We start from the raw sequence: 15,074 nt of genomic DNA on the forward strand, positions 1-15,074 counted from the left end.
TTAAGCACTGAATCAGTATGACAGGGAATTAAAAATGACAGGACTGTGGGCGCCTGGGTGGCTCAGTTGGTTAGGCGACTGCCTTCGGCTCAGGTCATGATCCTGGAGTCCCTGGATCGAGTCCCGCATCGGGCTCCCTGCTCAGCGGGGAGCCTGCTTCTCCCTCTGACCCTCTCCCCTCTCATGTGCTCGCTCTCTCTTTCTCTCTGTCTCAAATAAATAAATAAAATCTTTAAAAAAAAAATGACAGGACTGATTTGCTTCATATGGTCTCTGGATAACCTTCTGGAAAACTTATACCTATGGCATAATATTAATTCATTCAGCAAACATATATCATATTAGATATTATGCTGAGATAGAGACAAGGAGTATAGATACTATCCTCCAAGAGCTCACTATCCAGAAATATGTGTAAGGTATTAAACTAAATGTAATAAAATGCCAGAATGCATGCTACAGACACTGGGTACCTAAAAGTAATCTGAAAGACAGTAATTATTTTAGGGTGCCTGGCTGGCTCAGTTGGTTAAGAGACTGCCTTTGGCTCTGGTCATGATCCTGGAGTCCAGGGATGGAGCCCCACATCAGGCTCCCTGCTCGGCGGGGAGTCTGCCTCTCCCTCTGGCCCTCCCCCCCCCCATGCTCTCTCTCTCATTCTTTCTCTCAGATAAAAATCTTTAAAAAAAAAGACAGCAATTATTTTTGAAGCATCAAATAGTATTAAGTATGTTTAATATCATATAGATTGGGTAAAACTTACCAAATTATTATACTAATATTTTCATAACTAAATCAGCAGGGACATCTGTTCAATTTCTCATTCAACAGAAATGGATACAAATTAGCAAAGATGTGTTCTCCTCTGCTAAGATGAGGGAAAAATCTTATCTGGACAGGAAAATGATAAACTATTTAAGGATGTGACAATGTATTCATCTCTGTATGCATCACAGTGCCTGAAAGGATCTTCAATTAGCAAGCACCTAAAATGTGTAGAACGAACTGGAGGTCAGTTAAGGGGTTCTATAGCATAACCAACCTCCATCCCCTCCAATAGAAAAAAATAAAGAAAAAGAAAAAAGGATTCTTGCCGAGGAAGGCACCTGGCTTGTTGCTGGCACTTGGAAATATGCACATGCTTAAATTATTTTTATTTTATCTGATGTTTGTGCACATGGAGTCTCAGAGAAACAGACAGACTAAAAGTACCTGATAGTAAAATGGGAAGGTTTCATGGAAGGTTCTGGACTTGAGATAAACTTTAGGGATTGGAGGATTTAGGGGAAAAAACTGCTTTTAATGTTGTGTGTTGGGTAGACTGGCGTATCGGCTTTAGCCTTACTGGATGTCAACAAGGTAACCTGTAGCTGTGGAAGACTTAAAGTGAATTTAAGTATCTCCAAATAGGATCATTGGTAATATCTAGATTTGTTGATCAATTCCTTTGCTATGCCATAGTTCTGTTTATTTCTGAAATATATCCAGGGCTAGGACCCAGAGCTCTGATACTTAATCAGAGTTAAATCACTCTTTCTCATATACAACTAAATTAATGATAAATACTGTCAAAGGATGTTTACAATGTCCGTGTGCCTGAATCTGAGTAATCTCTCATTTTTTTGTTGTTGTTGTTTTTTAATTTTCAAACTTAGCTTCTGAATGCTTGGTCTTGCTAATAAGGATACTATCAGTTAAAAATCACCTACGGCTTCTCGTCATAGGAGCACTTGGAACCATAAGAAGCTGAGAGCACAGCAGATGGCAAACTAAAACAAGAGACCCTACTCAAAATCCAGGATATTCCCTTCAGAGAAGTGCTTATGAGTTTATGGAGCACATCAGGGAGAAAAAGAGGAAAGTGAAGATAGGTGTGGCAATATGCATCCACCTCTAAGGTCTCTCATTTCTTCTTAACTTCTCATTTCTAATTAACAAGGTTGATTCTGTCTGACAAGGCTTTAGCACTCCCCATCACTGCTGGCAATCTGGTTTACAAACCAGTCTCAGAAATTCTTTTTTTTTAGAAATTCATTTTATAACGGTTTTTGAAAGGCCTATGTAAAATCACTGAAGAACTTTACACCAAAACAGAAGTTGACAAATTAGTAACAAAAAAATTGATGTTTCAAATAATGCCTATATATCAAAATGTAATTATGAGTTATTTTTTATTATTTGGGAATTACTTGAAAAAACCTAATTTATTTAGACATGAAACAAATCTATTTATATACTCTACTCATCTAAAATAAAGAACACTAACTGAAATGTGGATAATGTAATCACTGTAGACTCATTATCTCAGCCTCTTAAAATAATCTGCATTGGTTTTATAAAAATAATGTTTTCATATCATGCCATAATTCTGTCCAAAGACCACAATATAAATGTCAAGTGAAAATGTGCATTAACACAACTCAACACAAGTTAATATATGAGTCACAGGACTGAAACTGACTTAAATTTTACAATACAGTCATTCTTGTGTTGTTGTAATACATTTGGACAAATTAGTGGGCTGATTCTAAGTCCAACACCTCAAAGTTCTTATTAGAACTTTTAGGGTCAATCGAAACCGCAAATGCCTACACAGTTTTATCCCTGTGATTAAGATTTCCTGCTTTAAAAAAAAAAAAAAAAAAAGCAACGTCTAGATAACTAATACATCTTGTTAGTTTGAAAAAGGCAGTCATTAAATGCTTGCTACATATTTATCAATATAAATTTCCTGATGTGGTTATGCAATGTATAACTAAAACAATTTAAGATAACATCATTTATCTCATTTTCCCAATCAACAAAGGGAAATTAGTGATGTTAAAAGTATTCCTATGACAAGTATCTAAGGTAGAAGATAAATAAACATATCTCAAATTCATTGGAATCAATTAATAAAGCCTTATTTTGTAAGGTTACATTTGAGACTTTAAAATAAAATTTAAAATAAGAATTCACTAAAATGCAAATTGTACTTTATCCTAGACAGTCCTTTTCAGAAGTTACTGATCTATGTATATTTGCTGTTACATAGATTAACTGTGATGTTACAAACCACAACCTGGTGAAGAACGGAGGATATACCTCCCCATCATACTGGCTGTGTAATCTGGGCAAGTTATTGAACCGGTCTGTGCATCAGTTTCACTCTATCAACCGAAGATGGCCAGAGGGTCTCCTCTCCTAAAGCTCGGCAGGGGATATTCAGTAGCTAAGCTGTGGCGGGCACACAGCGGCACCCGGCAGGGCTCCCCTGAGGGCACGTGACCAGAATGCAAGCACGGCAGGCTCAATGCAATACACAGGCCATGACTCCTCTTGAACACGTACGAAGTTACGTTTGGACTTTCACTTGTAAAATTTGTAAAAAAAAAAAAAAAAAAAAAAGTAAAAACGTGAAAAATCCGGGTTCTCAAATAGCACAATTTACATCCAGAGCAAAGTTTCATGGAGGAAAAAACCCACCCTATTTGTAGTATACATAGATGAATACCTACGTAACTGAAAAGCGGATCTACAGTTTTTCAGAAATAGAAAACAAGGTAAAAAATATTCAGGATTTTAAGGGGAACCTAACAGAAAGAAACCAAATGATAATTGTTATTTTTCAGCCCATTTGAAATCGTAGCCTGTTTCCTGAAAGAGAAAGCAGAACAAGGGTAACAAATGTTATAGGATTAGAACTACTGAGTTTGAAGGCTAATAGAGAATAGGGAGATAATCAAATTCCAACTTTTGTTTCATAGATGAATAAACTAAAACTCAAAGAAGTTAAAGTGCCATATTCAAGGCCACAAAGGTAGTTTGTGAAAGAGCCACGAACATTTTTAAGTAACCAGTTCCCTCTTCTCTGTCCCAAGTGAGCATGGGTTATAGCCTACAAAGTAGCAAAAAGGTTGATGGTAGTAATTAGTGGGATAACAAATAAAGGAAGTCTAATGATAATACCCCAAACATCCTAATATTCATTATGATGAAAGCTTTTCTGGCATCAAGAGAAAGGTTCATTACTCTAGGATGCAGAATATACGATACTGGAAGTGGGGGGAAAAAAACACTTTTGCAGCTCACCTACACAGAAACCCTTACAGTTTACATAAAAGGTCCCCACTCTCATCACACTGACTTGAACTCCATTATCTATTATTACCACTTAAAATAGTCAAGGCTCAAAGGTTTTCATAGACCTAAGCCTGAATTCTTCAAAATACTACCTATTTGCTTAGTGTTCCTTTGTAATATGGAGAGATGGGGCGGGGGGGAGGGGGTTAGTGAAAAACACATATAAAACTTTATTTTTACCCTGATTTAAGACTTCTGTTGACAAATACTCAAGTAGGAGGCCCACTAAGTGACGGTATATGCAACTATAAATGTTTTACTTTATTAGCTTGAAGCAATGTATTTTTATGCTAGTAACTCCACTCTATACATTTTTAAGATGGTACTTTAAGCTCCATATTTAGTACTGGAGAAGACATTTGCCCCACATTCCACAACCTTGGCTACAGGACTGGAGAATTACCTCAATAATTATCGTAGCCATAGAAAAATATTAAGCACATTTATACTGTTTACCAAACCTGAATACTGCAAAGTAATTCTAACTCCTATAAGAAATCTAATATTTGATAATTGTAACCAAAAAGAAGGAATTTATATAACCTGTAAAACGCTTAAAATTTAGTTATTTTTTCAAATGAGAAATAAATGCCAGATCTGCACACTAATCCAGAGCTCTATTCCACCTTCAGGCCAGACAATGGTTTCTGTGTTCAACTCTGCCTCTAGCTATTATCTGCTGGCTAAGTGCCATAATAAGAATGGTAATACACACCATACACCATGAAAATTCAAGACCAGTACTAGAAGTAAAAAATGTACCAATGACACAGAAGCACTATCAGATTAAAGTTATTTGACAACACTGTCCAATGGTGGATGAAAATCACCAATTGGGAAACAAAATGTTCCATAAGTTAATACCAGATTCCTCAGTGAGTCACAATTTCATATTATCTTTTGCTCAAATATCATCTTATCGAAGTAGAGCTTTATGTGTTTTGAGATCAATGATTTTAAATCCAGTTTTACATGTTTAAGCTCATTATATTCTCTCATTAGTACTTCAAGGAAAAAAAAAAACTCTACACATTTAACAAGATTTCAAATGTTTTCAATTTAACAATTCATTTATTTGTACTGGTCCTTAGTAGTCAATCTTCATATCCGCATTTTTATTTCATCAACAATCATCTCAGATACACCTTCTAACAAGATTGACTTAAAATATTACGACAGGAAACTATGCCTTCAGGAGCATGTTTATTGTGTTTGAGATGATACATCAGGTGCTCTCTGAGCTACAAAGGGTAAAAGGAAATCCTCTCATTACAAACTGACAAAGGTAAAAGGTAAAACATTTTTCACAACAGCATGAACCACATACTCAGAAATAGATCTGGGTTTAATACAAATGACATAATTCCTAGTCATCTACGGCTACTTTTATAACTTCATACAGATAATGAATTAGGCTAAAATGCACTATAATATTTGGTAGACTTCAGGACCAGTATCCTTAGTACATCACAAAATACATTTTGATATCCCAAAGAAGCAAGACTTGCAAGTAGGCGTTTTAAACATAACTAATCTACAGCTACAAAGTTCTACTCTTGATAGCATTTACCTTTTTGGGGAGTCTCCCAGTCTCCAAAGGATAAAAGCAGAGAGTAGAATCAGTATAACATATACACAGAAGTCCGTATTGTAAAGGCTATAAAGATTTGCAGCACAGTGGGAAGGGGCCTTCTGCTCCTTCACACCGCATACAAATTCTGTGAATTATGTGGCGTATCTCTTGGTCCACTGTCTGGCTATCCTGTCATGTTCTGCTCTGTTGGTCAAATACTGAGTGGCTATGCTTCCAACCAGAGGATCCGCTGGAAAAGTAGAAAGAACATTAAGAGATATTATACAGTGTCTTAAAGTTACAGTTTTAATAGTCTATTAAATTGAAACATTAATTTTTCAGCAGCACCTTGGTATATAATGGCTAAATTTTCAAGATTAAAATGCTTCAAATAATAATCATCTGTGTATTTTAATACTGAAATTAGAAAAGCCCTTTAAACTAAAAAATACAAGTTGACTTAATAAATTTGATTTTTTAATACTACTCTTGGCATTTTATTCAGCAATGAAAGTGTGCTTGGTGATTATATTTCTACCTTCTTCTGTTTAAAAATGTGATTTTTAAAATAAAAACTCAAATCTTACAATACAGTTTACAGCATTTCTGTGTAGATATTATGCACATTCACAAGCATTTAAAATATTATTATACATATGTACTTTCCTTCAGTGCCTTGCTCTTTCACTTAATATATCTTGGAGAGCTTTCCCTATCAGTTCATTTAGAGCTGCCTCACCCTTTTTAATTCTCTTGGGCATAGGTATAACTGCTGGGTTTATGATAAAAGTAAAAGCCTTTGGTGATTAGTCCAATATATAGAAAAAGTAATTCAACTTCTTTAAAAAATGACCACTTGTAAGATAACATGCAAAATCCCAGGTCTAAACGTCACTTTTTCAAGTCAACTACACATGTTAATATGTAGCAAATAAGCATTTCTTAAAAATGTTAGGAACTATGTTATTAATGGCTTTATCTCTGAGTTAATATAATCTGGTCCAACTCATAAACTATCACTTTAATATCCACTACTACTACTTCTAAAATACCTAACTATAATCCAAGAAAGAAGGAGAATTAGAAGCCCTTCGTTACTAAGTGGTTGCTGTAGAGCACAAGGCAGCATGGAAGGAGTAAGAAAAGGAGGCACTGGGGCCAGTCAGGGCTTTCTTCCTGTCAAACATGGTTTGTACAGCTACAGAATTTAGAAGAAAGTCCATCAATGACAGAAAGAAAGTAATTATAGGTAACATGCCATTAATAAACTAAAGAAAGTTACTGTGAAACTTCTGGTCTATTCTAAATGAAATGGCTTTGATAATTTCCTTGCAAAATGATTTATGCTCATCTTTCCACCAACAGCATTTACTTTCTCAAATCCATAGTTAAGGCAGCCAAAACACACCGATTTCTGTAGCCCCACTGTGTGTGTTAATAAAAGGTTTGCTTACCAGGGTTGCAATCTGTCAAAAGAGAACAAATCGACAGCAAAACCTTTGAAATAGTCAAAGCAGGACTCCAGTTGTCTTTAAGGATGTCCAGACAGATGACTCCCTGACTGTTGATGTTGCAGTGATAGATTCTGGTGCGGAAAGTAACCTAAGGGCAGTTCCATTAAAAACAAAGAAAATGAGTGCTTTATTACCAACTAAAACTCTCACCAGCAAAAGTAAAGGGTAATATATCATAGATACTAAATAGAAAATAATTTAGTGAAGAGCTAATTAAATACCAGGTTTAAGTAATATCAAAAGTAAATGATTTTAACTGGGGTGCATGGGTTAAGCATCCGACTCGATCTCAGCTCAGGGTAGTGAGTTCAAGCCCCACACTGAGCATGAAGCCTACTTGAAAAAAAAAAAAAAAAAAAGTAAATGGTTTTATTCAATTCAGTTGAAATTTTTTTACCCAGCAGATTAGGAACTATATCAATTTTACACCAAAGTGAGCAGCTGATTTGGCTGGCTTACTCTAAATGAATGATAAAGTAATTCTATGTACGCATGACCACACATACCATACATACGTGCACACGTGTGCACATACAGCTCTGTATAAAGCATGTGAGAGAGAACAGAAGTGTTTTAGTGCCAAAGGTAAGAAGGAACTTGTGAAGAATTTTTCTTACCATAAAAAACAAAAGTTACATTAGTTTCTTAGTAGAAAAGATTAGTTATCAACTCAGCTAATGTCCTGTCATGTATCAGAAAATATTGGACAAGGATTTAGAGGAAGGTTGATGAAATCACCAGTCTATTTTTCAGCCTTTCATTTCTGTAACTGGTTCAGTATCTTGTTAGACTAACACAGCAAAATGAAATAAGCAAGGTCTTAAGGTAATGAATAAAGGAAACGAATATATCTCTGAGATATATGAAAAAAGAGGATAAATCATAGGAACAAATACTGGCAAGTTCCAAAACAATCACAAATAAACTGGGTGGCTAATTCTTAATTTGGAATAGCAGAGAAAAAAAGAAAAAAACAGTTCCCAATCTCCTGGAACTAGCATTGTACTATATGATCTCCCAGGTAGAGTCTAAAAAGGAAATATCAAAAGCCCTCAAATGTGTATTTCTGATTAAGGATGCATAATTAAAAACAAGAAAGAAACCAGTGGTCTAGTAGCGGAGGAAAAAGGAAGGGACTGTACCTCCAGAACTTCTGTGTAATACAGTAGACATACTAGCCTTACAGCTCTTAAAATACGGTTAGTCGTAGTGAGATCGGCTAAAAATGTACAATACAGACCACATCAAAGACACAGTACCAGAAAGAGAATGTAAAACATCACATTAATAATACTCTTACACTGATTTCATGCTCAAATGACAATATTTTGGATGTACTGGATGTTATTAAAAGTAATTTCACTGTCTTTTTCTACCCTTTTTAATGTAGCTCATAGAAAATTTAAAATTACACATGTAGCTTGCATTAGATTTCTGTCAGACACTTCTGCTCTAGAATATGGGAATAATGTATGTTTAGATCACTGACAGCTGACTACTCAACAGACATGCATGGTTTATAAACACAATTAATAATTTGAATCCTTTTGGGGCGCCTGGGTGGCTCAGTAGGTTAAGCATCTCCTTCAGCTCAGGTCATGATCCCAGGGTCCTGGGATCGAGCCCCGCATGGGGCTCACTGCTCCACTGGGAGTCTGCTTCTCCCTCTCCCTCGCTCGCTCTTGGCACGTGCGTGCGGTCTCTAATAAATAAATTTTTAAAAATCTTAAAAAAAAACTTTAAGTCCTTTCAGCTATTAATAATTGGTGAACAGAAGAGAATTAAATTTTTATTATTCCTCAAGAAGTTCAACACCTTTTCCAAACTTCAAAAATAAGAATTGTATAGAAATAATTGCACCTAACACCAAGATAAGAGCAAAAGTATTCTTTCTTTTTCACTTGTTCAACCACAGATCTAGATAGTGCTTCATAATACTGTGTCAGATATCTTAGGCAAGAGGAATGATTCAACATGGAATGATTAGAAAATTAAAATACTGAGACTTCGGCAAAAAAATAAATCCTAAATTAAAACATACCACTGTACTAACCAAAACAACTAATAAGTCATATACAGAACTACAGTTTGAAAGATTTATGTTAGTCAACTTCTATTTTACATTAAAAGATGCCAAGGAAAACAGAAAAGTCTTAACAAATCTTCCCTCACAAAATAATTTTGTAAAAAAAAATAAATGTTGCAAACTTTTTTCTAATTTTGCTACCACATTAAAACCAATTTCAAGAAAAATGAGGCATCTAGAAATAAGTATTACTATCAAAGACAGCCATGAACTATTTTGCTATGATTTTGTTTTCTACAATAAAGGAAACTTAACCAATGAATGCAAATTGAGCAGTTAGTGATACACCAGCACTGTTAACATGTGTCATTTTGAATGTGAATACAGTATGTAGTATTATTAACATGAGGGCTTTGTTCCTTTATTTGAACTAGCAAGATATATACTCTACATACGTGAATGCATTCAATAAGACAATCATTTAAAGATCTTAAATTCTGATGGGATCACTTAGTATAATACTAAAAACACTGACAACTCGAGCTGACAGCAAAATACCTCTAGATGATAGGGAACCTTGGTGCATGTACTTTGAGGTAGATTCCACTAGGTGGAACTGTTATCTTATTAGATAATGGGAGAAAAATCCTAGGTCTAAAAACAAAAACAAACTCTTAATTTTTACTTTCCCTGCCCTCCCCCCCCAAGCATGCAAGTGAGCCCAGGCATTAAACTGCCACGCAGGTGTCAAACTGCTACATGTATTTTAAATAGTGTAGGGAACATAAGGAACTATGTTGAAAGGAAAAACATTTCATCATGGTTAAAGGCTTGATAACAACATACTTTTCCCCTGACATGTCAGAAGTCTCTGTAACTAGACCATAATTATGTTCAGGCTTAATATTGGTGGTTTTTACCTGTTGGCTGGACCACTTTATAATGAGAAGTGAGAGGAGGAAACTATCCAGGTAATTGTTATGTTTAAGGCTTGAAAAATAATCGCCAATTATTACAAGGTACAACTCAACCCTTTTGTTACCCACCCAGTTCATATTGAGAGCCAACTGAGGCATAAGCCACCTAGCCACCATCATTCCCATTACTACATCATTATCTACAGAAGGCACAAAGTAAGCTGATTAAATAATAGTAGTTTCCCTCCTCTTTGCTATGGTTTTCTAGTTTTTGCTGATCAGTAAAGGTAAGGAATTGAGCACAAAATTCAAGTTATTTAATTCTTATTTCTGCAAGTTGTCAAACAGGTTTACTTTTTACACCAATATGTTTCTCAAGGAAGGTCCATAGGATATTTTCCCTTACAACATAAATCTAAAATGTCTCTGTTTTGGGGCACCTGGGTGGCTCAGTCATTAAACATCTATCTTCGGCTCAGGTCATGATCCCAGGGTCCTGGAATCAAGCCCCACGTTGGGCTCCCTGCTCAGTGGGGAGCCTGCTTCTCCCTCTCCCTCTGCCTGCCGCTCCCCCTGCTTGTACTCTCTCTGTCAAATAAATAAATATTTTTTAAAAATTTATCTGCTTTATTGGTATGCAAAGTGGCATACTTTCATTTACAATTAACAAACCCTCTTTCTGCTAATCATAAAGTTACTTGTATAAGGCAGAAATCAATTTCTTTCAGTTTTAAAATTCTTGGTTACATGAGAGTTTCCATACCAATTCATGAAAAACAATGAAATAAAAATGATTACATCAATACACATTTAACCTCTAGAATTTTGGAGAAGGATAAATATTAAAGAATGGACTTCTAGGTTCTTACCTTTGGTGGCTTAAATGGATAATCAGATGAAAAAGTGATATCCAGAAAAAACACACCACCTTCATATACAGAACCTGGTGGACCAAGTATAGTCGATCTCCATTCATAAATGTTATCTCCTTTAGGCCCAGCACTATTTAAAAGAAATTAAAAATCAATGTGTGTATCTGTAAGCAATGAATGTTAACATCTTAAACCAATTAAGTATTAAGGGTAAATTAGCAACCTAGAGCAATGAGATAAATATAAAAGAAGCCCCAATGTGTGCATACATGTATGTATAAAATTATTTGCAAATATTTCAAATTTACAGAAAAACTCCAAGAACAAAGAACACCAGTATAATCTTACCCAGACTCTCCCTGTTAGCATTTTGACCCATTAACTTTTTCATCTTCTCCTTCCCTCCCCTGCTTTCTCTCTCTGTCTGTGTGTGTATACACACACACACACCGACACCCACAGTGCTTTTTTCTGAGCCATGTGCGATTAAGCTGAATACATCTGGCCCTTTCCCCATAAATACTTAAGTGTGCACATTTCCTAAATTAACCTCCAATATAATCAAAATACAGCTACAATTTCAGTAAATATATCAATAAAACACTTTAAACCTATAATCTGCAAAATAATGTTAACTGACGCAGTAATGCCTTTTTAAAATTTTAATTTTCATCCAAATGCAGAATCTACTCTTGTGATCATCTATGTTCCATGTCTTCTGTTTCCTTTAATGTGGAATCTTTCCGCCTTTGACTTCTATAACGAATTTTTGAAGAATACAGTTATCTTCTTCCCCATCATCTCCTTCTTTTAATAGAATGCTCATCTTTTTGGAGTTATCGGATGTTTCCTCATTAGATGCAGACAGTGCATTCCTGGCCAAAATAGTACATAAGTGATGTGTTCTCAGGGTACCAAGATATTCATTCACCTATCCCTAATTGGTGATATTAATTTTCATCACTAAAAACTGTCTGATTTTCCTACTGCTTACTTATTATCTTTTCCCTGCAACCAATAAATAACCTTTGGATATACACCTTAAGACCATACAAATATTCTACTCTTCATCAAAATTTCACCCCTAGATTTAACATCCAATTGTGATTCTTGCTGAACTAATAAACTATACTGTGATGGTGATAAAATCATGATTTTCCAACTTCAGCATTTCCTCCACATTTACCAGCTAGCCCTTGATCCCTCTCTTTTCCCGTTTGTATTAATCTGTGTATTATTTAACTAGATGTCCCAGGATTCCAGCTTTGCAATCAGCCACTTCCTCAAGGAGCTCTGGTTCCTTTTAATCTCACATTTAGGGAATGTTAGAAACCAAAGTCTGAATGCTAGGTGCTATTAAGTCCCAGGTACATTGCACTGTGTTCAACAATACATATTTCATTTATAAAATCTGAAACAAGAGAGATAATTCAAATATAATCTAGCTGCACAATTACTTGCTGCACATCCAATACTCCTTAAATTCCCTTCCAATTCACCTACAGACTTCCATTTTTCCCTAACCTTTGCCATCATAAATTATCTTGACTTTCTGAACTAATGTATAATACATACAGCATTTCTTCTTTAAAAGTGACCACTAGTTTAGAAATGATCTGAATGTTTGATTTAAAATAAGGGTAAACCAGCATTGATAAATCACCCATATTAATCACAACAGGACTTTCAAGTTTAGTTAAAATAATTTAACTGTATCTTACTAATTCTGTAAAACAAACTGTGAACTGTAAACATCAGGTAAGTGATGCTATCAATAATCAAATGTGTGCTCTGAAAAAAATAGTTCATACAGAAAGGGTGTAGAAAACTTGATGGTATAATCAAAATGTTTGCAGGATGTTTTAAATACCTATCTTTAAGGCATGTACATGAACAATAAAATTTCACTGTTTTGGCCTATTTAGGGAAAAACATTTTTAAAAATAAATACTGTTTTACATGTTTCAAGTATACACAGCAACTGCAGCTAATTACAATAATGGCTCACTGTTCTGTCATCATTTGAGAATCAGGTATATTCCCTAAGTGAATTTTTATTGTAACTAAAAACATAAAATTGAGTACTAATTTTGTAAACAAACAAAAAAGGTTTAACCTGATTCAAGAGCATTTACTCTTCCAAGTTAATTTTTCCCTTGTGACTTAAGGTAATCATTATACAATTAAATTATAATGTCAAAGACTTCTATGGTTTTACTAAAATGTTTCTAAACTATACATGTCACACAGTGGTGGTGGTAATAATAATAGCAACGTTAGTTAAGGTTTATTCCATCCTCATTACAAGTCAGGCATTGTTCAAAGCATCATAGTGCATAACTCATTTAATTCTCCTTACAAATCTATGAAGTAGGTACTATTAGTACATTCCTATTTTTAGATGAGGAAACAAAGGTTCAGAGAGTTAAATAACTTTCCATATGTCCCACAGCCACAAAATGACTCAGACAGAACTTGGACAAAGTCTGTGAACTAGTCTGTATTGTCCTCAATGGTTTGCTATATTTCCTCTTATTAATTTCAGTGCTGCTACATCTAATTTAATCTCCAAATTCTGCTAATACTTATTTGTATAAGAACCCAAGGCGCGCTGTTATCCAAACAGAACAAAAACCCAAAAACAAACTTCCTCAGTGATATTTTTTAGTTCTTAGCAGAACTATGCTATGCTTCAGAAGTTGGAGATTACTATATTTTAATGAATTTTAATGAATCACAGAATTTCAGACTGAAAAGAATCTGGGTGAAGCCGTCCCCCCACCCCCACTCCGGCCTTTACCTTGAAAAAACCAAGGCACAGAAAGTAAATGATGCGTCTTAAAACCCTCTGCCAGGTGGCAGAAGAACAGGGATTCCTACACCAAATTCGTACTGGTTCTTAAGTTTGCTTTTTTCTCACTTATGTTGTTTTGCCACAGGACAAAGGATATGTTTATTATAGCAGAATATTAAATGCGGCTTTCCTTGTTGTCTTAGGGGAGACTGAGCAAGGCCGAAGCTTATGGTAGTATGATTCCTTTACTGTTCCAAGAATACTGAGCCTAAGGTGAGTGAGGGCTAAAATCCAGCCCTTGTTTTGGCAGCCTTGTTTGGAATAAGGAGCCCTTTTCCTTCTCACAAAGGTGCCATGTGCAAATCAAGGCATTCTTGGCGGTGGGGGTGGAGGGTGAGATGCTGGTGAGAGCTGACTCCATTCAAATTCAAGCAAAGCATTTTCCAGGCTAGCGTCTGACCTGCCACTGAGGCTTCACAGCTGAGTAGAAAATGAGGGATAAATACTAACAATCTCAAGACAGGTGCTATTCACACCTTTTCACTAGTTCGCATTCTCTTTCTCTTACCCAAGCAGTTCCACGTGCCATCCTAGATCATTTGTTATTCCCTCTCTGGTGAATCATGTTCAAAGAATATCACAATACCATTTCCCCAATCTTTATTAAAAAACAAACCTCTATTACTCTCCCCCTTCCAGGTCCCATCTCAGTGGTCTCTTAGCAGGCTTTTACTCCTCATCACTACACTGAAACAGCATTTATCAACGGTCACCAGTGACCTCACCAGTAGACCCAATGCTTATTTCTCAATCTTCATCTTTTTTGACTGGCCCAGCAACATCGGACACAGTTGATCACTTCTTCCTCCTTGATAGAACTCCTCTGTTTTGTTCCTAGAGTAACATACTTACTGGTTTTCCTCCTAACTTTTCTGGTCCTTCCTTCTTAACTGCTAAGTGCTGTTCCTTATCTCCCTAACTTATCAATACAGCCAGTCCTTCAGAACTCAGTGCTTGGACCTCTTCCCTGTTCTACTCACATCCACTCTTTTGCTGACCTCATGCGGTTTTACGGCTTCCAACAGCACCAGTAGGCTCTTAATTCCCAAATCTCTATCTCCAGCCCAGATTTTTTATCTTGAGTTCCAGAACTATACATCTAAATGCTTACTAAACAGTCTTTATTTTGAAATCTAGTATTTTGAGCCTAATGATTTTGAAAAGTGCCTCATATTTAACATGTCCCAAAGTAAGTT

The 15,074-nt window shown here is 35.6% G+C and overlaps 1 protein-coding gene across 4 annotated transcripts in view; it reads right to left on the minus strand.

Annotated features, from left to right (window-relative positions):
• Window positions 1–5,157: 5,157 nt before the first annotated feature.
• The window catches only part of UBE2E3 (ubiquitin conjugating enzyme E2 E3), an 83,244-nt gene continuing 73,327 nt past the window's right edge, over window positions 5,158–15,074 (minus strand). For all 4 annotated transcript variants that reach the window (XM_032407040.1, XM_032407049.1, XM_032407058.1 and 1 more), the window contains exons 4-6: window positions 11,022–11,154; window positions 7,150–7,297; window positions 5,158–5,945 (exon numbers count right to left, since the gene is read on the minus strand). In XM_032407040.1, coding sequence (XP_032262931.1) covers window positions 5,848–5,945; window positions 7,150–7,297; window positions 11,022–11,154 — 379 coding nt within the window. In that variant the 3' untranslated portion in view covers window positions 5,158–5,847. The remainder of the gene's footprint in view (window positions 5,946–7,149; window positions 7,298–11,021; window positions 11,155–15,074) is intronic.

This window comes from Phoca vitulina, unplaced genomic scaffold (genome assembly GCF_004348235.1).
Source record: "Phoca vitulina isolate PV1807 unplaced genomic scaffold, GSC_HSeal_1.0 scaffold1, whole genome shotgun sequence".
Classification (NCBI taxonomy): domain Eukaryota; kingdom Metazoa; phylum Chordata; class Mammalia; order Carnivora; family Phocidae; genus Phoca; species Phoca vitulina.